Here is a 26,626-nt window from a genome sequence, read left to right as displayed (position 1 = left end):
TTCTTTTCGATGGCTGGAATCAACTCATCGGAGTTAGCTTTGAACCAGTCATTTGTGTTTCTAGCTCTTCTTCCAAACACCAACAAGGCCGTGTTGTAAATTGTATCCCTCAGATGCCGCCATCTGGATGTCACATCCGCACCCCCAGGGCTCCTGCGCAGATTCTCCTCGAGGGTCTCTCTGAACTTTTCAGCTCTCTCTGAGTTTGCTGTCTTTCTGGCATCAGTGTGGGGCCTTCCAGTTGGTTTAGAGTGGTACAGCTTCTTGGGTCTCACCTTGAGTTTGGAGCAAACTAGCAAGTGATCTGTATCACAGTTGGCACTATGATAGCTGCGTGTCAGAATGACATTTTTATCATGTCTAGTCATGACCACATCTAGCTGATGCCAGTGTTTTGAGCGTGGGTGTCTCCATGACACTGTGCTGTGTGTTGGTTTGGAAAAATGTGTTTGAGATGCACAGATTGTGGCACGTGCAAAGTTCAAGAAGACGCTGTCTGTTTTCATTCATTTTTCCCACACCGAAGTAGCCTAAGCAGGAAGGCCATGAGTCACAATTGGCTCCAACTCTCGCATTGAAGTTACCCAAAATGTACAGTTGTTCGCGAGCAGGTATTTGCGCTATGGAAGCACTAAGCACGTCATAGAACTTGTCTTTTACTTCTGGTGTGGCGTACAGGGTTGGAGCATAAGGGCTGATCAGGTGAACAGGACTGGCGCAAGTTTGAAGTATGACCTGAAGGAGTCTTTCTGATCCACCTATGACTATTTCCACCATTTGTAGAAGGGTGTTTCTGATGGCAAAACCAACACCATGCTCCCTGGATTCTTCTTGGGCTTTACCCTGCCAGAAAAAGGTGTAGTCCTTTTCCTTTAGAGATCCCAAATCTGCGAGTCGCATCTCTTGCAGAGCAGCAATGTCAGCTTGGAGCCTCTTCAGTTCCTCATGGATGACAGCGGTCTTTCAGGTGTCACTGATGTCCTGAAGTTCTTCAGTCAAACCGGTCAGTATGGTCCGCACATTCCAGCAAGCAAGCTGAAAACTTTGAGGGTTTCCTTTTCTTGTTGATTTTCTTATTGGTTTGCCTGGTGCTCAAATTTCAGTCACTTGTCAGGTTTGGGAACCTTAAGCCTCACACACCCAGTGAGGCAGGTGAACTGTGGTGGGACAGTACCCTACTGGCTGGGGGCTGCCCAGCTTGAGGCGGGCAGTGACTGTCCAGTGAGATGCGATGATCTCTCCCAGTGTCGAAGGCAACGCCTGGCACTCACTCTCTACGCCAATCGAGCAAGAGCTTATAACTGGTATCTGTTACCTCCCGTGTTGGTTCAACGCTGTTAAGTGATGCTGGAGTACCTCTCCAGGCGCAAGCCTGGGCAATTTTTTTTTTTTTGGGACCCTGGGCTGCCCAGATGTCAGTGTCCCCCTCTCGGCTTTACTGATATAGTCCAAAAGAGAGGATAACCTCTACGTCTGGTACCAGCTCAGCTGCAGGAGTTGCTGGGTCAATGCCAGAAGTCGGCACAGAACCGCCTTAGGACTCCCCTCCGGATTTTCTGTCAGGGTTTACTCCCTTAGCCTTGCTCCTTCCCAGGATAACCCATAAGGCAGTGGGGAGTGTTTAAAATATGTGGCAAATAATGGTCCTCTATGATAACTCAGGTGGTTAACCATAGATATCACAGGCCAGCTACTTTTTACTTCTGGATACTTGAGTACAGTTAAGCTTCTACAGGTTTCTACCTTTACTCAAGTAGTTTCCCAGGATACTTTCACTTTTACTTAGTTAAATTTTTTCAAAATAGCAGTACTTCTACTCAGGAGACTTTTTGGGGTATTTTTTCCACCACTGGATTTTGCTCAGGTACCAGAGAGGGTACTATGGGAGTGTTCAGGGAAATGGCCTAGGGAAGGCTGCTGCACTGGGGCTTAGGGGAAAAAAAAAACCATTAGCTGCCACAACCTAAGACCTAGGCCAGAAACCTGGAGTAGTGAGTGGGCCCACGTTTCTCCCCAGTTCTCCCAACACCACAAAAAGTTGCCTCTTACAATAACTGCACAGAAGTGCAGAACCTATGGAGCACAACCACACCTTTGGAACAGTACCAATGTGAGATTTCTAAAGATAGCTCCTGCATTGACCCAAGGTTTAAGAATTTGAAGTGCCTTCCAAAATCTGAGGGGGACAAGATGAGGAACATGCTGTCAGAAGTCTTAAAGAGCAACACTCTGCTGCAGAATTTACAGAACCCAAACCCCCAAAAAAGAAAAATCAACCTTCAGTTCGTGGCATCTGACTCAGACAATGAAAATGAACGTGCATTCATCTGCACAGCTTTTATTTTTAGATATTCAATGTCCTCTCTATGAAATAATAAATTAATTTGATGGTATTTTATAGTATTTTTGACATAGCTTAGGGTTTCAGAATGTCATGATTCAGCCCTGTCTTCAGGGGTATCACATGATCATCTATCCATACGTTTACATCTCATTGCTTGTGCCTAGACTAGCCCCTAACTTTGAAGGGGGCATGGTAATTAGGGTGTCAGGAGATTATTAATGAAGTGCTGTGGTGCATATGCAACACTTCCTTAGTCAAAATCTCCCCCGCAGCAACTTTGAAGTGTCAGCTTGCATGTAGCTGCGGATACTTTGAAGTGCCCACACTCCTTCAAAGTCCCTTGACACCTTAAATGAATGCATCTTGGAACAGCTGGTTCTAAAGCTTACAAGATGAGAATAAATTCTTAAGTATTCCTTAGTGGAGTGCAGGAACTGAACTAAGAGCGACTGCAGCTGGACTGATTAGAAACAATGATCATAATATCATTAACACCCCTATGAGGGGAAAACCACCACAGCAGCCCAACACTCTAGCATTTATTTTCAGAAAGGGGAACTATATAAAAATGAGGTTAGTTAGACAAAAATTAAAGGGTATAGTGCCAAAATTGAAATCCCTGTTAGCTGCATGGAAGCTCTTTAAAGACACCATAATATTGGCTTAACTTAAATATACACCCCATATTAAAAACACAGTAAAAGAATAAAAAACAGTGATTGTGGCTTTAACAATCAAATAAAAGAAAGACTGAGAGTTAAAAAGGCACACTTTAAAAAGTAGAAGTTAAATCCTGGTGAAGAAAATAGAAAGAAACAAACTCCATCAAATGAAGTGTAAAAATATAATTAGGAAGGCCAAAAAAGGATTTAAAGAACAGCTAGCCAAAAACTAAAAAGTAATTAGTGGTGTTCCCCAAGGGTCAGTCCTGGGACCAATCCTGTTCAACTTGTTCATCAATGATCTAGAGAAAGGAGTAAGCAGTGAGGTGACAAAGTTTGCAGATGATACCAAGCTGTTCAGGATAGTCAAAACCAAAGCAGATTGTGAAGAACTTCAAAAAGATCTCAGCAAACTGAGTGATTGGGCAGGAAAACGTCAAATGAAATTTAATGTGGGTAAGTGCAAGGTAATGCACGTTGGGAAAAATAACCTCAATTATACATACAATGTGATGGGGGCAAATTTAGATACAACAGATCAGGAAAGGGATCTTGGAATTATAGTGGACAGTTCTCTGAAAACATCTATGCAGTGTGCAGCGACAGTCAGTAAAGCAAATAGGATGTTAGGAATTATTAAAAAAGGGATAGAAAATAAGACAAAGAATATCATACTTCCCCTATATAAAACTATGGTATGCCCACATCTTGAGTACTGCGTGCAGATGTGGTCTCCTCACCTCAAAAAAGATATACTGGCATTAGAAAACGTTCAGAAAAGGGCAACTAAAATGATTAAGGGTTTGGAAAGGGTCCCATATGAGGAGAGGCTAGAGAGACTGGGACTTTTCAGTCTAGAAAAGAGGAGATTGAGGGGTGATATGATAGAGGTATATAAAATCATGAATGGTGTGGAAAAAGTGAATATTGAAAAGTTATTTACTTGTTCGCATAATATAAGAACTAGAGGACACCAAATTAAATTAATGGGTAGTAGGTTCAAAACTAATAAAAGAAAATTTTTCTTCACACAGCACACAGTCAACCTGTGGAACTCCTTGCCAGAGGAGGCTGTGAAGGCCAGCACTCTAACAGAGTTTAAAATAGAGCTTGATAAATTTTTGGAGGTTAGGTCCATAAATGGCTATTAGTCAAGGGTAAAGTATGGTGCCCCTAGCCTTTAGTCAAAGGCTGGAGACAGATGGCTGGAGACAAATCGCTTGGTCATTGTCTTCGGTTCACCTCCTCTGGGGCACCTGGCACTGGCCACTGTCGGCAGACAGGATACTGGGCTGGATGGACCTTTGGTCTGACCCAGTATGGCCGTTCTTATGTTCTTATTAATTAAAAAAAATTAAGTCTCCAACTGAGGTGTCATTAGAGAAGGTATCAGAACAAATGAATAAACTAAACAGTAATGAGTCACTGATGGTATTCACCTGAATTCTAAAGAACTCAAATGTGAAACTGCAGAACTGTTAACCAAGAATTGTAACCCATCCTTTAAATAATCTTCTGTACCAAATGAGTGGAGGATAGCTAATGTGATGCCAATTTTTAAATAGGGCTCTACAGGTGATGCTGGTAATTACAGGCTGACAAGTCTAATTTCAACACCAGGAAAATTGGTGAAACTATAGTAATCCAATTGTCAGACACAAAGATGAACATAATTTGTTGGGGGGAAAGTTAGCAGGGCTTCTATAAAAGAAAATGATGCCTCACCAATCTACTAAAATTCTTTGAAGGGGTCAACACACATGTGGACAAGGGGTATCCAGTGGATATAGTGTACTTAGATTTTCAGAAAGCCTTTCACAAAGACCCTCACCAAAGGCTCCTAAGCAAAGTTAGCAGTCATGGAATAAGTGGGAAGGTCCTCTTATGGACTGATAACTGTTTAAACGATAGGAAAGAAAAGGTAGGACTAAATAATCAGTTTTCAGAGAGGTAATTAATGCTGTTCTCCAAGGGTCTGTATTGAGACCAATCCTACTCAACAGATTCATAAATGATTTGGAGAGAGTGGTAAACAGTGAGGTGGCAAAATGTGCAAATGATACAAAACTGTGCAACCTAGTTAAGTCCAAAGCAGACTGTGAAAAATTACTTCAACAAATTAGACATTTTCAGGTCACCAGGGCCTGATGAAATGCATCCTACAATACTCAAGGAGCTGATGGAAGAGGTATCTGAGCCATTAGCTATCATATTTGAGAAGTCAAGGAAGATGGGAGAGGGTCCAGAAGACTGGAAAAGGGCAAGTGTAGTGCCCAGCTATTAAAAGGGAAATAAGGACAACCCTGGAAGATAGTAAGATGATAAGTAATATTCAGCATGGCTTTCTCAAGAACAAATCATATAAAACCAACCTGTTAGCTGTCTTTGGTAGGATAACAAGTATTGTGGATAAGGGGAAGCAGTGAACATGGTATACCTAGAGTTCAGTAAAGCATTTGATGCAGTCTTGTATGACCTGCCTATCAGTAAACTAGCGAAAGAATAAATTATTTTGTTAGTCTTTAAAGTGCTACATGACTGCTGTTTTGTTTTGCTAGAATAGACTAACATGGCTACCTCTCTGTTACTAGGGAAATATAAGCCAGACAGTGCTAAAAGAAAGTGGGTGCATAACTGGTTGGATAACTATTAGCAGAGTAGATAACAATCATTGACAGTAATGTTGGAAGGGCAAAACAAGTGGGGTTTCATTGGGGTAGCAGTTAATGAAGATATTGAACAGAGCCAGACACTGAACAATTTAGATAATGGCATAGAGCGTATGCGTATAAAAGGTGTGGATGATACCAAGCTGGAAGAGGTTGAACATAAGAACATAAGAACATAAGAATGGCCATACTGGGTCAGACCAAAGGTCCATCAAGCCCAGCATCCCATCTGCCGACGGTGGCCAATGCCAGGTGCCCCAGAAAAGGAGAACAGAAGACAAGTGATTTATCTCCTGCCATCCATCTCCTGCCCTTGTTATGAAGGCTAGGGCACCATACTTTATCCCTGGCTAATAGCCATTTATGGACCTGACCTGCAAAAATTTATCAAGCTCTTTTTTAAACCCTAATAGAGTCCTGGCCTTCACAGCCTCCTCGGGCAAGGAGTTCCACAGGTTGACTGTGCGCTGTGTGAAGAAAAATTTCCTTTTATTAGTTTTGAACCTACTACCCATCAATTTCATTTGGTGTCCCCTAGTTCTTGTATTATGGGAAAAGGTAAATAATTTTTCTATATTCACTTTCTCCACACCGTTCATGATTTTATATACCTCTATCATATCGCCCCTCAATCGCCTTTTTTCCAAACTGAAAAGTCCCAGTCTCTCTAGCCTCTCCCCATATGGGACCCTTTCCAAGCCCCTAATCATCTTAGTCGCCCTTTTCTGAACCTTTTCTAATGCCAATATATCTTTTTTGAGGTGAGGAGACCACATCTGCACGCAGTACTCGAGATGTGGGCGTACCATAGTTTTATATAGGGGAAGTATGATATCTTTTGTCTTATTATCGATCCCTTTTTTAATAATTCCTAACATCCTATTTGCCTTACTAACTGCCGCTGCACACTGCGTGGATGTCTTCAGAGAACTATCCACTATAACTCCAAGATCCCTTTCCTGATCTGTCGTAGTTGCTAGTGCTTTGGAGGAAATGGCTGTAATACAAAATGATCTGGACAGACTGAATCATAGAATCGAGCTGGAAGAGACCTAAAAAAAGCCATTGAGTCCAGCCCCCTGCTCTAAGCAGGACCAAACCTATCAGATCAGCCCCGCCAGGGCTTTGTCGAGCCGAGACTTAAACACCTCCAGGGATGGAGACTCCACTCCTTCCCTGGGTAGACCATTCCAATGCTTCACCATCCTCCTAGCGAAAAAGTTTTTCCTAATGTTCAACCTGGACCTTTCCAACTGCAACTTGAGACCATTGTTCCACGTTCTGCCATCTGTGACCACTGTGAACAGCCTCTCTCCAGCCCCTTTGCAACCTCCCTTCAGTAAGCTGAAGACTGTTATCAAGTCCCCCCTGAGTCTTCTCTTCTGCAGACTAAACAGTCCCAATTCCCTCAACCTTTCTTCGTAAGTCATATGCTCCAACCCCCTAATTATTTTGGTCGCCCTCCCCTGGACCCTCTCCAGTGTATCACAGAATCACAGGGCTGGAAGGGACCTCAGGAGGTCATCTAGTCCAGCCCCCTGCTTCAAGCAGGATCAACCCCTACTAAGTCATCCCAGCCAGGACCTTGTCCAGCCAGGACTTAAAAACTTCAAGGGATGGAGAATCCACCACCTCTCTAGGCAATGCATTCCAATGCTTCACCACCCGCCTGGTGAAGAAGTTTTTCCTAATATCTAACCTACACCTTTCCCTCTTCAACTTCTGACCATTACTCCTTGTTCTGCCATCTGACACCACTGAGAACAATTTCTCACCCTCCTCTTTAGAGCTCCCCTTCAGGAAGTTGAAGGCTGCTATTAAATCACCTCTAAGTCTTCTCGTCTGTAAACTAAACAAGCCCAAATCCCTCAGCCTATCCTCATAGGTCTTGTGTTCCAGACCCTTAATCATTTTTGTTGCCCTTCACTGAACCTGCTCTAGCAAATCCTTTTTATACTGGGGGGCCCAAAACTGGACACAATATTCCAGATGTGGCCTCACCAGTGCTGAATAAAAAGGAATAACTACTTCCCTAGATCTGCTTGAAATGCTCCTCCTAATGCACCCCAGTATGCCGTTAGCTTTCTTGGCTACAAGGGCACACTGTTTACTCATATCCAGCCTTTCATCCACAAGAACCCCTAGGTCCCTTTCCATCGTACTGCTGTTGAGCCAGTCAGTCCCCAGCCTATAACAATGTTTGGGATTCTTCTGCCCCAGGACTCTACACTTCTCCTTATTGAACCACATCAGATTTCTTTTGGCCCAGTCCTCCAATTTATCCAGGTCCCTCTGGATTCCCTCTCTACCCTCCAAAGTATCTACCTCTCCCCCTAGTTTTGTGTCATCTGCAAACTTGCTGAGGGTGCAACCCAGTCCCTCATCCAGGTCATTAATAAAGATGTTGAATAACACCGGCCCCAGAACTGAGCCTTGCGGCACTCCGCTTGAAACAGACCGCCATCCTGATATTGAGCCACTGACCACTGCCCGTTGGGCCTGACCATCAAGCCAGCTTTCTATCCATGTTATAGTCCAAGGATCCAATCCATATTTCCTTAACTTATGGACAAGAATGTTGTGGGAGACCGTATCAAAAGCCTTGCTGAAGTCAAGGTATATCACATCCACTGACTTCCTCATATCCACAGAGCTTGTTACGTCGTCATAGAAGCTGATCAGAGACTTGCCCCTGGTGAATCCATGTTGGCTACTTTTGATCACTTTCCCCTATTCCAAGTGCTTCAAAATGGACTCTTTGAAGATTCCCTCCATTATTTTCCCAGGGATTGAGGTAAGGCTGACGGGTCTATAGATCCCTGGATTGTCCTTCTTTCCTTTTTTAAAGATGGGCACTACGTTTGCCTTCTTCCAGTCATCCGGTATCTCCCCCAATTTCCAAGAGTCTTCAAGGATAAGGGCCATAGGTTCAGCAATGACCTCTGCCAATTCCCTCAGTACCCTGGGGTGCATTAAATCCAGACCCACGGACTTATGCACATCTAGTTTTTCTAGATAGCTCAGAACTTGTTCCTTCGCCACAGATGGCTGCCTTCCACCTTCCTGTACTGCATCATCTAGGACCATCACTGGGAAGTTGACTTTGTCTGTGAAGACTGAGGCAAAAAAAGCATTGAGTACCTCAGCTTTTCCTTCATCATCTGTCACTAGGTTACCTCCCTCATCCAGTAATGGCCCCACACCTTCTCCAATAACCCGTTTATTGTTCACATGCCTGTAGAAACCCTTCTTGTTACTCTTCACATCCCTTGCCAGCTGCAGTTCCAATTGTGCTTTCACTTTCCTGATTACTGCCCGGCATTCTCCAGCCGTATGTTTATACTCCTCCTTAGTCCACATCCTTCCTATAACTTGGGGCCCAGAACTGGACACAGTATTCCAGATGTGGCCTCACCAAAGCCGAATAAAGAGGAAGAAATGGTCTGAGGTAAATAGGATGAAGTTCAATAAGGACAAATGCAAAGTACTCCATTTAGGAAAGAACAATCAGTTTAATGCATACAAAATGGGAAGTGACTGCCTAGTAAGGAGTACTGCAGAAAGGGATATAAGGGTCACAGTGCACCACAAGATAACATGAGCCAGTGTGACACTGTTGCAAAAAAAGCAAACATAATTCTCGGATACATTAACAAGAATTTTGTAAGCAAGACATGAGAAGTAATTCTTCTGTTCTACTCTGTGCTGATCCATCTTCATGTGGACTATTGTGTTCAGTTCAGCGCCACGTATTTTAGGAAAGACGTGGAGAAATTAGAGAAGGTCCAGAAAAGTGCAACAAAAATGATTTAAGGTCTAGAAAACATGGCCTATGAGGGAAGACTGAAAAAACTGGATTTGTTTAGTTTGGAAAAGAGAAGACTGAGAGGTGATATGATAACTTTCAAGTACCTAAAATGGTGTTACAAGGAGGAGGGGAAAAAAGTTATTTTCTTTAACGTCTGATAGGACAGGACTAGAAGCAATGGGCTTAAATTACAGCATGGGAGGTTTAGGCTGGACATTAGGAAAAACTTCTTAAAAGCATGGTTAAGTACTGGGATAAATTTCCTAAGGAGTTTGTGGAATCTCCATCACTGGACATATCTAAGAGCAGGTTAGACGACACCTCCTACCAGAGATTGTCTAGATGGTGCTTGGCCTGCCAGGAGGGCAGGAGATTGGACTTGATGACCTCTCAAGGTCCCTTCCAGTTCTAGTATTCTAAGATTCTATTATTCAACCCTCACATTGAGATTGCAGACCACCCTCTTCAGTAGTTCTTGGTGTGCTGTTATGTCCTTCTGAAGGATGGGAGGGGAAAATGTCATGGTAGGAAGGAAGATGGCCCTGCTTTTGGTGCCCTTCCTGGCACCGTGGGCACCAGTGCCATCTCTTCCTGTGCAGCAGGAGGATAGACTACCCCTAAGAGCTCTGCACATGATTGAGAGGTGGGAGCTGCATGTTTGTCCAAAACCCTGGTTACTGACTGCCATGTGAGATGGGTGAGCAAGGCTCCAAAGGGCTCAGTGGTACCATGGAGATGGCCATGGATGCTAGTGCCATCACACGGGTTGCAGTGCCATCAGTTCCACAGATCTCACTGGGAGGGGTTGTTCTGGCAGCAGCAGAGAGCCCCAGACTGAACATGGGCTAATGTCTACTTGCCAGCCATTTGGCAACTGGAAGATCAGAGACGCATCAAGACTAGTACCTTAGCTTGAGACTGAGAATCTGGACTCCCTCCAAGCATGCAGACAGCAGATCAGCTGCCTCTGGCCAGTAATCTACACCTAAAGCTTCTTCAGCCGTGCTAAAACTGTGACCTGGAGCATGAGGCAGAGCGTGACCAGTGCCCATATCTGTTAACCAGGAAAAGGAGTGCTTTTGAAGGAGGCTATGCTGCTCTTATGGGCTGGTGTTCTGACATTGCCAAGGGCTTATGGATTGTTGGTGTTAACACTCTTGCTCAGTGTGGAGAGCATATGTACCCAAGGGTCTGTACTCCCGCACTGGTGACCCATACCATAAGCCACTGTGCCTGGGAATCCAGACTAACAGCCTAAGCAGGGTTAGTGGGGTTGGCCTTCCCTGGGTCATCTTCCAGCAATCTTGGGCCAGAAAGAGATGCCTGGACCCTTCCCTGTTTGGAGTCTGATGCCAATATTGAGAAGAGCCCACTGTGCCAAGTACGGGTTTATCCCTGGAATGTGGAGCCCCAAAGGTCTGGTATGTGGATACTAGAAGGGAGAGTATCTCCTGAGTGGCCTGCAGGGCACCTGAATATGACTTTGAAGTTTGCTATTCACAGAGGGAGGGAGTGGGCTAGGATGCTGCACTCTGCCTGATCAGGCCCTGTGAGCTCAGTGAAAACAGGGAGTCACCTGACAAGGGTCTGCGTTCATCTGCTGTCTTGTCCTTTTTTTCCTCTTGAGATAAGGTGAGCAGCCCATTGCCGTGCTTCTTGGCTTCTTTGTTGGAGCCAGGGAGGTGGAGCAGTGCTGACTAGTGGATGGTGCCACCTGGGCACTATGCACTGACCCCTCGATGCATGGCACCAACTCTGATCAGTGCTCCAGTGCCAGGGTTAGGGCTGACTCCATTAGAAGGTCACAAAGCCAACTGAACCACTCCTTAATTGTACACTTAGAGGACTAACACATGTTGCACCTGTTGCTGATCTGTGTTTCACCAAGATAGCACAGGCAACTCCCATGTGTGTCACTGATTGGCACAGACTGTGTGCAAGAATCTTAGTGTTTAAATCCCAAGGATCAGGATGTGCTCCAATGTAGACTGAAGTCTCAAAGGGGGCCAGTTACTCTAAACATTACTGTGGGTAAACTAACTACAAAGAAAGACTAACAATGGGAAGACAACAGCCAATGCTGGAGCAGAGCTGTTCTGATGCACTGTCAATGGTGGCAAAAAAGGGCTGGGAGGGTGGTGGGGAGGGGGGGAGTGTGCAGCACCTCCTATACTTTGCCAGGCAGAAGCCACTCCAGGGGTTGCTAGAGGCTCTTCCCTATGGATACAACTAAACAACTTCCAGCACTGGTACACATGGCAAGCATGCTCACCTATTGTGAAATGAACATGAGCAAGCACTCGAAGAACATGCTATTTACTCCCTCATTAGACCACTAAGGAAGGGTCTAGATAAGAATGGAAATACTGTAATAATAAATACTGTGGGTCCCACTAGACATGTCCATCTTCGCCAGTGACATATCCAACCCCATTTGCATTTCACTCTTTGTGACATGCTGACTTTATATGCAGCATACAGTTATGGTGCATACTTCCTTTTACCTCTGACAAGAAACTCCTGACCATCAATCTTGGATTCGCCTTTCGGTTTCTGTAGGAGTGAGATCCAGTGGTGCATCTCCTCTGGGGTATCACTATTACAGTGAATCACTCGATTTGCTGTGATGATCACAAAGGAATTTGGCCTGCCAGAAAACACGAGAATTAAAACTCATCAGATCAGATCCAAGTCTGGAACAAAAGCACCAATGAGCCAGAGCACATCTCTTCAACCATTAGCCCCTCTGCCAAAGCCTGAGCCTTCACACTGAACTACAGCACCTCTGCCTCAGCATGAGAAATGCCAGTCAGACCTATGGAAAACATACTAGGAAGAGTTATGAGAACATTTAAACAGGAGAAAGAGCCCTCTCATGCTGGATTACAAATTGGAGAGAGGGGTGTATTCATGAGAACAGCCATACTGAGTCAGACCATAGGTCCATCTAACCCAGTGTTCTATCTTCCAACAGTGGCCAATGCCAGGGGTCTGAGAGGAATGAACAGAACCAACAGTCATCAAATGTTCCCTCCCTGGTCACTATTCCCAGCTTCTGACCACAGGGGCTAGGGACACCATTCCTACCCATCCTGGCTGATAGCCATTGATGGCCCTGTCCTCCATGAATGTATCTAGCTCTTTTCTTGGGCCCTGATCACAACATCCTCTGGTAAGGAGTCCCATAGGTTGACTGTGCACTGAGTGAAGAAACTCTTTATTTTGTTTGTTTTAAACTTGCTACCTATTAATTTAATATGATGATCCATGGTTAGGGTGACCATCCATCCCGTATATGGCAGGAGGTTCCCATATTTGGGCCCTCCCCGCCAACTGACCTTTCCTGCCAGCGGCTGCACAGGTGAAGCTGCTAGTGGGAGTGACTTCCCCGAGCCCTGGGGAAGTGGGGCAGCATGGGCGGCTGTCACTTCCCCAGGGAGTGCTGGGGACTGCCGCTTCCATGGAGCTCTGGGGGGAGGGCCAGCAGCTGCCGCTTCCCCAGCACTCCCAAGGAGAGCTGGCGTCTACCATTTCCCCGGGGCTCCCCAGGGAGTGATGGGGGCTGCCACTTCCCAGGGAGGGCTGGCGGCTGCTGATTCCCTAGGGCACCAGTGGACAGCTGGTGGCTGCCGCCTCCTTCCCAGCTCCCCAGGGCTTGGTGGAGCCGGGAAGAGCCACCCCTCCTATCCATATCTCCCTGTCCCTGTATTTGGGACAGTGAGGTATGATTGCCCTATCCCTAGTTCTTATGTATTTGTTGCAAACACTAACAACTTGAAGGTGTCTCCATGTACTCCTGCCATCTTCTCACAAGTCCCACTGCTTGAAGACTGACGCATTAGTACTTTAGTAAGCACCAGACTGCATCCTATGACAATGAAAGGCATCTTTGGTTAAAGGTCTTCAGCTGGTGTAAATTGTCATAGTTTTGTCGAAGTAAATGGAATGATGACAATTCTTATTAGCTGGGGATCTACCTCTAAGGCTAATATTAAGGACAACTGAAAACATCCACTGATTTCTAAGGAGATGAAAACCTTGGGGCAGAGATGGGGAGCCTCTGTATCTGAGACCCACTCCAGGGGAGAAGAAGAGAGACAAGCCAGACTTAAGAGCATAAATTCCAGTCCTACATCTCTAGCCAGCCACCTCACTTTGCACCTGGGATTACAATGGGACAAAGGGCAAATCTAAACTCAAAATGCTGCATCAGTGCAATTGTGCTACCGTAGCATGTTACTACTGAAGACATTCTGAATTGACTTAATCCATCTGATGTAGTTATACTGATATAGTGCTGTAGCGTAGAGCCAGTTATAAGTATATAACTAAAGGAACGTCTAAAACTTTCCTCCTCAATATACAGCTAAGAATCCCTTAAAATACAAACATTTCAAAGCTGTAAGTCTGAAAGCCCCTGCAGCTTGCAGGAGAAAAAATACTTTAAAGTAATGTAATAAGAAACTTAAAAGGTAGGATGAACCTAAGCCTGCCAATGAGGGCGAGAGGGAGGCACAAAGGCGGCAGTTGCCTCAGGGTTGGGCCTTTCAAGGGGGCCTCGAGCTCTGGTGGTCATCACCACCGCTGCTGGTTAAGTAAACCCATTCCTGCAACCCTCCTGCATAACTCAACTTTTCATGCAAGTCGAAGTCAATGGGCTTGCAGGAGCCGGGAAACTGCCCAGCCCACATTCTCCCTTGCTTGCCCCCGTGGCACCACTGTCAGGCTGACAGCCATGTGGCTGGAGCAAGGCAAAAAACAGGGACTCTTAGCATGCCTAGCTGCCTGCAGATGAGGGCAGCTAGGTAGGCTGACAGCCACAGAGCTGACAGTAAATGTTTTCAACTGAATAAAATGTGAAATGCTCCCTGATTTGTACTCTGGTTGGTTTTGCAGCACAGTGTATGAATTACAGAACTGTCCTCTGTTTTAATAGGACCTTTATTGCATTTCCTAGGTAGCAATAAGAGTATAATACAGTTTATGATGTTGCAGAGCCCCCCCGTGGGCTAGAGCATATATTTGTTAATCTGGGCTTTTTCCTGCAGAAAATGTCAGCATTCTAATAAAGCTTTTCAAATGTTTAAGTTTTTATGTAACTTGAGTTCCAAGGGTAGGCAGCATAAAGACACATAAAAACTGAAAGATAATGGAACAAATAATTAAAGAATCAATTTTCCAACATCTAAAACATATTAAAGTGATAACAGCAGGGACAAATCTCGTCAAACCAACCTGTGATTAGGAAGCTTCACTTAGCTGTCTGAAGAAATCCTCATCTACCTCATTTCCCTGATATTGCAGTCTATAGCAGACACCAACTACAACCACCTCTGATACTTCCGCCTCTAAGCTTAATCCAAAGATACCCAACTGTTTTTTCTCCCTCCTTATACTGGAGCTCTGAGCAATCATACTGCTCCCTCACATACAGCACTACTCCTCCGCCTTTACTCCTGTCTGTCTGTCCTTCCTAAACAGTTTATAGCTTTCCATGACGGTGCTTCAGTTATACGAATCATCCCACCAAGTCTCCATTATTCCAACCACCTCATACTTCTTTGACTGTGCCAGGGCCTCTAATTCTTCCTGTTTGCAAGGTCAAATTGTGTGTATCGGAGGTTTACTTTACTGAAGAAAGGGATCTAGGGGTCATAGTGGACCACAAGCTAGATATGAGTCAACAGTACAGCTGTGCTACCAAAAAAAAAAAAAAAGAGAGAGAGCAATCACTCTGGGATGCATTAATCGGAGTGTTGTAAACAACACATGAGAAGTAATTATTCTCTGCTACTCTGCACTGATTAGACCTCAAGTGTAGTACTGTGACAAGTTCTGGGTGCCATATTTCAGGAAAAATGTGTACAAATTAGAAAAAGTCAGGTAAGAGCAACGAAACAGACTAGAAAACAACCTACAAGGGAACACTAAAAGAATTAGATTTGTTTAGTCTGCAAAACAGATGATTGAGAGGGGACATGATAATAGCTTTCAAGTACCTAAAAGGTTATTATATTGAGGAGAAGAAAAATTATTCTCTGTAACCTCTGAGGACAGGACAAGAACCAATCATCTTGGTTCGCTTGTTTCCTGGGCTGTTTTGTTGTTTGAATCTGAATTTCAGTTACTGATTGATCTCAGTTACCTGTGGGTGAGTTTGATTGCTAGGCTGACGGTTTAAATTTGAATTTCAGTTTGCTAGGCTGATCATCTGCTTGAACTTGAATTTCAGTTACTGACTGAGCTCAGTTACTGTGGCAGTTAATGAATGTGTGTGTATGCCCGTTGTGCACAAGCCGCTCCCCCTGTGACTCATGAGGGGAAGGAGGGACCAAAGGAGAGAAGGCTTCAAAAGCCAGAGGCTGGGCAACCAGCGGGGGAGTGTGACCAACTGGGGGATGCAAACGGGAGTTTGCCAGGGAGTTCACCTTGGGAGGGATCCCCACATTATTATTATTTGGTCTCTGTTTTTAGTCTTGTTTCTCTTCTGCCCTTGAAGGCAGCTCTAGTATCATCTTAGGGAATTCTCTGAAGAAAGGGAAAAATTGATAGTGACAAGTCTATTGACAAGGCAGCTGTTGTGACCTGCACAGCATGTACTACGCTTGTGTTCCTCCTAGACGATAGAAGGGATTTTGTATGTATCAAGTGCAAGCTGGCTGCCATCTTGGAAGAAAAGGTTAGAAGACTTGAGGTGCAATATCAACCCTCTGGTCCATCAGAGAAGGTGAAGACCTCCTTGACAGAAAGCAGCATTTAGTACTGCAAGCACAGAAGGCTTAGCAACCAGTGAGGGCAGTACAGAACAAGGAAGAAAACTGGAAGCACAGAGAAGAAAGCCAATTCAGGTATCTCCAATTCTGGTGAAGGTAAGCAAACTCTTTCAGGCTCTCTGCATGGGTGACATGGTGGAGAATGCTGTGGCAGAGACCTCTTCGGAAGGGAAAAGAACACCCTACTGACTGAAAGGTATGGGATGTATAGTCCTAGGGATGGCAGTTCTACAACCACCCTCCCACCCCCTCCCCCAAAAGAGAAGACAGGTAGTGGTGGTCCGGGACTCCCTCCTAAGTGAGATGGAGTCATCCACCTGCCATCCAGGTCTGGAATCTCAGGAAGATTGCTGCTTACCAGGAACTAGAATCCAGGCTGTAACAGAGAGACTTCCAAGAATCAAACACATTCCTACTTCTCCATGTAAGAGCTAATGACACAGCAAAGAACAACCTTAAGCAGATCACCGCAGATTATGTAACTCTGGAAATAAAAATGAAGGAATATGGAGCACAAGTAGTGTTCTTATCCATCATTCCTGTTGAAGCAACTTGTCCAGGTAGGATCATAGAAGTAAATGTGTGGCTGTGCAGGTGGTGTCAGAGAGAGGGCTTTGGTTTCTTCAACCAGGGGATTTTGTTTCCCAAACAAGGATTGCTATGAAGTGATGGGATCCACCTAATGAAGACAGGAAGAGCATCTTTGTGGGCTGGCTTGCCAACCTAGTGAAGAGGGTTTTAAACTAGGTTCATCGGAGGATGGTGACACAAGCCCTGAAGTAAGTAGGGAAGGAAGAAGGAAAAACAAAGGAAGACCCATGGTTTGAAAGGACAAAGTAGGCCAATCAGCTAATTATCTAAGGCGTTTGTACACAAATGTAAGAAGCCAGGGAAACAAACAAGAAGAACTAGAGGCCCTGGCACAGTCAAAGAAGTATATGAAGTGATTGGAATAATGGAGACTCGGTAGGATGACTCACGTAACTGGAGCATGGTCATGGAAGGGTATAAACTGTTCAGGAAGGACAGGCAGAGAAGAAAAGGAGAAGGAGTTGTGATGTACGTGAGAGAGTAGTATGAGCCCTCAGAGCTCCAGTGTGTGGGAGAGAAAAACCAGTTGAGAGTCTCTGGTTAAGCTTAGAAGCAGAAACAACAGAGGGGATGTTGTGGTTGTTGTCTGGTATAGACCACCAGATCAGGTAGATTAGGTAGAGAAGAATTTCTTCAGACAACTACGAGAAGCTTCTAAATTACAGACCCTGGTTCTCATGGGAGACCTTAAGCACCCAGATATTTGTTAGGAGACCAAATATAACAGCGCACAGATAATCCAGAAAATTTTTGGAGAATGTTGGGGATAACTTCCTGGTACAAGTGCTGAAGGAACTGACCAAGGACTGTGCGCAGCTTGACTTGCTGCTCACAAACAGAGAAGAACTAGTAGGAGAAATAGTAGTGGGTGGCAACCTGAGCTGAAGCAATCATGAGATGGTAGATTTCAGGATCTGACAAAAGGAAGAAAAGTGAACAGTAAAATACAGACCCTTGATTTCAGAAGAGCAAACTTCAATGCCCTGAGAGAACTGATGAGCAGGATCCCCCGAGAAGCTCATATGAAGGGGAAAGGAGTTCAGGAGAACTGGCAGTAATTTTTACGTCATCTTATTGAAAGCACAGAAACAAACCATCCCGATGTGCAGTAAGAAAAGCAAATATGGTAGGCAACCAGTTTGGCTTACAAGGGACATCCTTGGTCAGCTTAAAAAGGATGTGTATAAGAAGTGGAAACTTGGACAGATAACTAAAGAGGAGAATAAATATGGCTGGAGAATGCCAGGGGGTAATCAGGAAAGTAAAAGCACAGTTGGAATTGCAGCTAACAAAGAATATAAAGGGCAACAAGAAGGGTTTCTACAGACATGTTAACTATAAGAGGGTGTGGTAAACCCGGTGGTAGACCCTTACCTGGAAGCTTCCAGAGCCTTCTAGAAGGACAATATACTGGGTCTATTTGGAGACCAGGGAGTGGGCGGGCACAGCCCGCCCACAACTAAAAGGCCCCTCTTAATAGAAGAGGGATCCCATTAAAAAAAGCCATGGCCCCTACAGAGTGCGGGGGACAACTGAAGAAAAATCAGGGATGGGAGTGGAGGTCAAAGGTTTAAAACGAGGGAACCAGAAGGGGACACCGAGCAGAGAACCCCGGACAGCGCTCACTGCCCCTCAAAGGTGTCGAGAGAGCCAGTGGACGCCGCCCAAAGGAACTCTGCCCGGATTCATGAGTGGAGAGCGGAGCGGAAATAGGCCCCACAGTCGCAGGCTTCCCCCCACTGCCAGCCTCCTCTCACGAGTGTTATAAATGGCTACCTTGGCCATAGCCAGGAGGAGGCTGACAAGGAGGTCCCGTGACTTAGCGGGGCCACGGATGGGGTGTGCTAGAATGAGGAGGTGCGGGGAGAAGTGCAGCCAAAACCTCAGCAGGAGGTTCTGGAGGAGCCGGAAGAGGGGCTGCAACCTGATGTACTTAATGTAAATGTGTGCCAGAGTCTTCCTCGTGCCACAAAAGAAACAGGTATCTGGGAGGCGGGTGAACCGCACCAGGTACACGCCCTTGCTCACCGCCCCATGCAGGATTCTCCAGCTGATGTCCCCAGCGGGCCGCGGGACCAGGGAAGAATAAAGGCTAGCCCACCGGGGCTCCCCACACTCTGCAGATGGTAGAAGGTCCTGCCACTTGTGGTCTGGGTGGGACATGAGGGTGGGATAGTGGAGCGTGTGAAGCACGAGTGTGTACAGATGATGTCTGGGCGCGGTTCGAAAGGGGACCGGCTGCAAGGTGTGCAGCCGGCTGGGATGATGCAGGGGAGGGGGGCAGGAAGACTCACGGAGCCAGGGCCCCACGGAGAGATCCGGACGGCCAGGAGTGAGAGGGGGGCAGGGTGCACCCTCTCGCAAGACCCGGCGCAGGTAGATGTGAGCAGCGGGTGGCAAGGCAGCCTTCACTTCGAGTAAAGTAGGGTGGAGAGCCCCATGCGCCGCGCGAGTGCCGGGGCCTCCATCCAGTCTCCCCAGCCATAGTCCAGGAGGTCTCCAACCCTGGTGATTCCACCGAGGACCAGCCTCCGGCACACCGCGGGGGACTCCGCCTCCTGCACACGGAGGTACGGGTTGTGTAGCAGGGGCTCCGCAAGGAGGTCTTCGCCCGCAGCGGCCCCTAAAGACCTGGAGACTGAGAGCAGCCGCCAGGTGCAGAGGAGGTCCTGGTGGAAGGCTGGCAGCTCCTGGTGGAAGGCTGGCAGCTCCGAGAGGTCTCGCGGATGGCCTCTCAAAGGCAAATAAAGGAGCTGCCGGTTGTATTGGAGCCCTCGGAAGCAACGGAGGAAAGCGTGCGCCAGCGTGCTCCACGCTGGACTATCTGCACTGTTGCTGTTAAGGAGTCCATGCAGGGCCCGGAGGCGGAAGACATGGACCTGAGTGTGTAGGCAGGTCAGGCCCTGCCCTCCCCTCCTCTGGGGGGAGATGAAGAACCCCTACAGGAACCCAGTGCAGTCCTGGATGAGATGGAAGTCACCCCAGCGCTGGAGGGCGAGAGCTATTTTGTTCTTGGAGCCGCGAATGTCCTCCAAGAACTCGCGTATCTCGTCTGCCAGCACATGGGGTGCTGAGGCCTTGGGGTCCTGAGTGCCCCTCGGCCTCGTATGCGTTTGGGCTCTGCAGCCGGCAGGGAAGGTCATGCAGTGGCTGGGGCTTGGTTTTGGGAGGACTAGGGGTGGCGGAGGGAGAGCAGCCCTAGAGGTGCTGGGAGAGGGCGAGACAAAGGGGGCCTCCCGAGGGATTGCGGTCGCAGGGGCAGTTATGAGCAGACGAGGGGAGGTGCAGGAAGAATGGGGATGGGGGCAAAGGTGATGAATGTATTGGTGGGAGGGTGCGTGTCGTGGAGAGAAGGGGAAGGCATAGGGAGAGGGGGTGAGCGGGGGTTAGGGAGAGAGAGGAGGAGGAGGAGGGGGTTGGGGCACAGTTTCTGGGACGGGACTTTGACTGGAAGAGGGGGTGGAAGTGGGGGTATGAGTAAGAGGGGTGTGGGGAAGGGGGCTTTTCTAGGCGGCAAGAGGGGAGGGGGGGATAAGGGTGAGGTGCCATTGCATCTAACAGCAGGCACCAGTGAGGTTGAGGGGTCGGAGCTGGGGTTTTCGATACCGGGGGGGGCTGGGTACGAGGGGAACACAAATCCCTCCAGGATATTTGGGGGCAGGACAGCTACAGCCGGGAGGTGATCCTCAGCTGTGGGGGTCAGTCGCACCCTGTGACGTCCCAGAACAAGGGAGGATAATGGTTGGGGGATCGCTGGCAGGTGGAGAGAGAGGTGAGGGGGGGCAGCTGGGTGTGGGTGGCTGGCCCACAGGCCTCTAACAGCAGACCCCCTACATCCAGAGCAGCCAGCGTAAGGCCTAGGGCCTCGACCTCCTGCGAGAGGAGGGCAAGGCCGAGGCTCATCTCCTCTGGGCACCCTGCAACAGTGGTCTGGGCAGCGGCCGAAGGGGTGTCGGAGGAGGGCACGGGCTCAGGACAAGCCCTCTCTGCCCCTTTGGGCTCAGGCTGCAGGACAGGAGGGGCGATATTCTCCATTGCCACCACAGCGGCCTCAGTCACCCCCAGCAGATGGTCAGTAGCCAGGGGTTCAGCAGATGGATCAGGGCTGGCGGCTCTCTTTAATGCCTTGCGTGGCACATCCACCCCATCCTCCGACAGAGTGGAGTGCCAGGCGCATGCGCTTCTTTTCTTGCGCTTCCCCCTTACCAATACCCAGTCCTCCAGAAAGGTGGGCTCAGTGGTAGAGGAGGAAGGACCAGGGGACGGAGGCAACGAGGAGGGGGAGAAGGAGAAGGAGGACGGGACAGCGAGGGAAAGGGACAGCCCGCCCTGGGATGGGCCCTGTCCGGGTCCTGCCGCTGGCCCTGCCTCACTCTCCTCCACAGACCTGGCTTGAATGCCCGCTTGGGCGCCGGTACCTGCTTCTTCTCACCCCTCAACATGTGCATGGGCATTCGACACCTGAGCAGCAATGGTTCCGTCCGGGGCAGGAAGAGGAGGGGCGGTCCCAGGGCCTGTCGCGGTCGGGGTGTCGCCAGTCGTGTGGCTGGCACCCCCCGGGTCGGAGGAGGTCCCGGGCTCTTCTCTTTCGTGCCGGGTCAGGGGGCAATCCCTCCAGACATGCCCTGCCACCCGACACACGAAGCACCGGGACTCCCCCAAGGTGTAAAAGATGCAGTACTGGGCCCCTTGATGAGGCACCAGTATAGTCCCCTCCTGGGCCACCCCGCCCTGTGCTGCCGCTGGCAGCAGTTGGATTCGCGCCTGACGGCGGAAGGAGAGCATGTGCCGTAGGGTGGGGTCTTTGCAGCCAAGAGGGAAGGGACTCAGGACCGACAAGGGTCAGCCCAGGGAGGTGAGGAAAGGCAGAAGGGCGGAACTGGGAAGGAAGCGAGGGACAGAAGAGAAAACCACCCGCACGCCCAGGTCCTCAAGCGGCTCCAGGGGCACATAGACGCCCCTGACCGCCAAGCCCCTCTCCACCGCCTCCTGCGCGGCGGCCTCCGACGCCAGGAAGACGACGATCTTCCCGAACATTCGAGAGGCCGCCACCATGGCCGCGGGCCCCACCACCCGTGCCAACGCCCACACGTAGGTCTCCACGTGGGGCAAGGCCAACATCATGAGGCAGCAGACTCCGTGCCTCCTGGTGAGGGTGGGGAAGGGGCCGCAACCGTCGGGGATGGTATTCCGAGTGGAGGCGGAAGGAGCAGGGTGCAAGGTGGCTGCTGCCACCTGGGCGTACGACCTGGGGGCCAAGGGATCCGAGCCCTCAGGATCAGTGGTGGGAGCAGGGGGGGAGGGAAAGAAGGCTGCAGCAGGTGCATCAGCAGCTGGGGTGGAGGGCCCAGCTACGGGAGGTTTGGCCTTCCAGGCAGGGCTCTTGCCCTTTTTGGTCTCCTGGCCCTTCCTGCCCTTTTGGGGGGGTGGATTAGGGGCAGGGTCACCGGAGGAGGATGCCGCGGCAGGGGCAACAGGAGCCCCGGAGCCAATGCCTGCGCCCTCAACCATCACAGAGTTCCCGGCAGCCCTGGACGAGTCGGCTGCTGCTGCAGAGGTTGAAGGAGTGACAGTGGAGGGGGAGGGGGGCATCTATGGACAACCCCCCAGTGGGTGGGGAGGCCATTTTATAAGGTATAAGGGTTTGTGAAAAATTGGGAGTGGGGCCTTTAACTAGAGGGGGGAGGGGAGAGGGGAAAAGGAAAGAGAAAATGAAAATGGCTGCCCCTCCCCTACCAGCCAGGCTAAGGACCTAGACAGGCAGGGGTGGGGGCAGGAGGGTAAAATAAAAAACAAAGGAAAGGGAACACAAAAAGGCCACAACTCCCAACACAAGAGGATAAGATGGCTCCTGCTTCTGCACTGGGATGTGGGGGGAATTCAAGATGTGTGTGTGGGGAGGTGAGTGCAAGGAAGGAGAAGGGGCTCAAGCACCTAACAAAAGAAGGGGGGGGGGGGTTTGCAGGCACAAAGGGGAGGGAGAAGAGGGGGAAGAAAGTGGGTGGCACAGAGTATAAAGGGAGGGATGTGCCCACGGGTGCCTGAGAGGTGGGCCACAGCAGCTGCTGCAGAGCCTCACAGAAACAGAGGAAGGGGCAGATGGTTAGGGTGGGGCCCAGATGGAGAGGGCCCCAGCGGCAGCTGGGTGTGGGGGGGGGGCGGCAAAGGAGGCAGTGGCTGCAGGGGTGGGGCAGGGACCACACCCTAACACCCCACCCCCAACTACGCAGCCACCCCTGTGGAGCCCTGGTGGAGAGGGACCCCACCTAAACTCACCCCCCCAGCCACTCCACAGCAAGCTGTGGAGGGAAAGCCCGGCCACCACCCAAGAAAGCCCATTACCTCCTCCGAAGCAGCGAGGATGCAGCAGCCAGTAGATGGAAAGAGTGGGCCCAAATGGAGGGCCAGAAAATTCCTCCCCAGAAGATGGGAAAAAAAGTGGGGGGGAAGGGTACCCCCTTCCCTGCCAAGAGGCAGGGCAGCAAGAGTCCCCACACACACCACCCGCCCAGCAGCTCCAGAGGGATACTAGCCAGGAAGGGTGGAGTGGGGGGAGGAAAGAAGCAACCTGCCCAAGGCAGGGAAAGGGAAGCTGGCCCAAGAAAGGGGCCAAAAGACAGTCCCAGATAGGGCCGAAGCAGCCAAAGGCTGCCTGTCTCCCAATACTCACCTCCCAACTGCGGGGCTCCCCAGGTGGTATCCCCACAGCCTGGAGAACAGAGCGTTTCTGTTCCCTGTCTAGGCCCAGACCTTCATTGGTCAGATAGGCCCTGTGCTCCCTATAAAAGGCTCCCCATCTGGTAGCAGGGGGAAGGTTTTGGGAGGTGCACTAGAGGAGCAGGAGCACGAGCACAGTGAAAAGGTACCACGGGGAAGCGGTGGGCGAAGTGGCCCAGGGTGAGGTTGCTACTTTGGGGCAGGGGTAAAGGTCCTGCTGGTTGCCTCTTGTTCTCATAGGGACCCTGGGCCGGAGTCCAGGGTAGAGGGTGGGTCTGGACTCCCCCCACCCTTCCCCCGAGGGATCACTTTACTGGAGCAGGTGCGGTCCTGCAAGCGGACTGGTATTATTCTCCCTGTACTGGTCCTGCCTGTGATGAAGACGGCTCGCTAAGTGGAGACCCCTGCCTTTGGAAGGGCCTGGGCAAAAGGGGGGCCTCTGTGAGTCTGAGACAGCACAGATCCGCCAGGAAGTTCAGGGACCCACAGAGGCTGACAAGGGACTTTGTCACAAGGGTTATCAAGGAGGCTGTGGGGCTGTTACTGGATCAGGGAGGTAACCTGGTGACAGATGACATGGGAAAGGCTGAAGTACTCAATGTTTTTTTTGCCCCTGTCTTCACGGACAAGGTCAGCTCCCAGACTATGGCACTAGGCAATGCAGTATGAGAAGGAGCTGGACAACCCTCAGTGGGGAAAGAACAGGATAAGAGGTATTTAGAAAAGCTAGACATACACAAATACATGGGTCTGAATTTAATGTATCCACGGGTTCTGAGGGAATTGGCAAATGTCACTGAAGAGCCTTTGGCTATTATCTTTGAAAACTCATGGAGATAGGAGAGTCCAGGATGATTGGAAAAAGGCAAATGTAATGTCCATCTTTAAAAAAGGAAGGAAGGACAATCCAGAGAACTATAGACTGGTCAAACTTACCTTAGTCCCCAGAAAAATCACTAAAGAGATCCTCAAGGAATCCATTTTGAAGCACTTGGAAGAGGGGAAAGTGATCAGGAGTAGTCAACATGGATTCACCAAGCACAAGTTGTGCCTGATCAATCTGATTATCATCTATGATGAAGTACCTGGCTCTGTGGATATGGACAAGTCAATAGATATGACACACCTTCACTTTAGCAAAGCTTTTGGTACAGTCTCCAACAACATTCTTGCCTATAAGTTAAGGAAGTATTGATTGGATACGTGGACTGTAAGATGGATAGAAAGCTGGCTAAATGGTCGGACCCAACGGGTAGTGGTCAATGGCCCAATGTCTGGCTGGCAGTCAGTTTCAAGTGGAGTTCCCCAAGAATTGGTTATATGGCCGGTATTGTGCAACATCTTAGTTATGACCTGGATAGAGGATGGATTGCACCCTCAGCAAATATGTAGATGACACTAGGCTAGGGGGTTGGTGAGATAGATACATTAGAGAGTAGGGATATGGTCCAGGGTGACCTAGATAAATTGGAGGATTGACCCAAAAGAAATCTGAAGAGGTTCAACAAGGACAAATGCAGAGTCCTGCACTGGAGATAGAAGAATCCCAAGCATTGTTACAGTCTGGGTGCTGACTGCCTACATAGCAGTGCAGCAGAAAAGGACCTGCATATTATGGTGGATGAGAAGCTGGATACGAGTCAACAGTGTGCCCTTGTAGCGAAGAAGGGTAATGGCATATTGGGGTGCATTAGGAGAAGCATTTCCAGCAAATCTAGAGAAGTTATTATTTTCCTCTATTCGGCACTGGTGAGGCCTCATGTGGAGTATTGTGTTCAGTTCTGGGTCCCCCAGTACAGAAAGGATGTGGATGTGCTGGAGCAGGTCCAACAGATGGTAATAAATATGATTTAGGGGGGCTGGACCACATGACCTATGAGGAGAGGCTTAGGGACTTGTGCTTATTTAGTTTCCAGAAGAGAACAGTGAGAGGCGATTTGATAGCAGCCTTCAACTTTCTGAAGGGGAGCTCTAAAGACGATGGAGAGAGGCTGTTCCCAGTAGTGACAGATGACAGAACAAGGTGCAATGGTCTGAAGCTACAGAGGAGAAAGTGTAGGCTGGATATTAGAGAAAATGATTTCGCTGGGAGGGTGGTGAAGCACTGGAATGCACTACCGAGAGAGGTGGTGGAATCTCCACCCAGAGGTTTTTAAGTTCTTGATTGACAAAGTCCTGACTGGAATAATTTAGTTAGGTATGATCCTGCTTCAGGCAGGAGGCTGGACTAGATGACCTCTTAAGATCCCTTCCAGCCTTAGGATTCTATGATCTTAAATGACAGCAAGGGAAGCTTACGTTGTTCATTAGGAAAAATTTCTTAACAGTCTGGGTGGTTAAGTACTAGAATAAATTGCCCAGATGCCTGTGGAATCTCTGTCACTGGAGATTTTTAAGAGCAGGTTAGACAAACAGGGATGTTACAGATGGTCTAGATCTGGAGTCAGCAATCTTTCTGAGGCAGAATACCAAAACTTGACCTTCTGACATCTACGTAAGGTCTGAGTGCCAGTGATATTTTTAAAGTAACTAAGAGTCCTATTTACAACAGCTTCATTGATAAATAAATTAAGATGCAGAGCTTTACCATTTAGGTGGTGTTTGGTAGCATTAGCTGATCTTTTGTTAGTCCACAGGCAGCATGACTGATCTCGTGGCTGCAAGGGGGAGGGGAAGTGGCCCTGAGTTCCCACTTTGTAAGTTGATGAAAATCGGCTTGTGTGCCACTCTTGACACAAGGGCCGGGGGTTGCTTACCCCTGGACTAGATGATCAGTGTTGTCTCTTCTGGCTACAGAAGGTGTGATCAGGGAATGCTCAGTCCTCACTTCCTCCTGATGATAATTCACCATGAAAGAGGCAATGCCATAGCACATCTTTCAACATACTAGCCTGCAAAGTGGTGTACACATACCAAGGAAAGCACCTTACGTCATTCTAATGTGTGTCCCTGTCCCCACATGCACTGCAGTCCCATAAGAGGCACCATCTGTTCCAATACTCCTTCTAGGATGGTACAGCTGCTCTACCTTACACAGATAGCAATGCATAGTATGCAACTGA

General features: G+C 48.6%; 1 protein-coding gene across 1 annotated transcript in view; it reads right to left on the bottom strand.

Moving 5' to 3' along the window:
* LOC142017056 (unconventional myosin-X-like) overlaps positions 1–26,626 on the bottom strand; it is a 262,366-nt gene that overhangs the window by 84,227 nt on the left and 151,513 nt on the right. Inside the window, exon 30 of the mRNA XM_075001671.1 lies at positions 11,988–12,130. Within this exon, the coding sequence (XP_074857772.1) occupies positions 11,988–12,130 (143 nt within the window). The remainder of the gene's footprint in view (positions 1–11,987; positions 12,131–26,626) is intronic.

This window comes from Carettochelys insculpta, chromosome 8, assembly GCF_033958435.1.
Source record: "Carettochelys insculpta isolate YL-2023 chromosome 8, ASM3395843v1, whole genome shotgun sequence".
NCBI classification, from domain to species: Eukaryota; Metazoa; Chordata; order Testudines; family Carettochelyidae; genus Carettochelys; species Carettochelys insculpta.
Note: the sequence above shows the minus strand (reverse complement) of the source record. Positions and strands in the feature narration are given on the sequence as shown.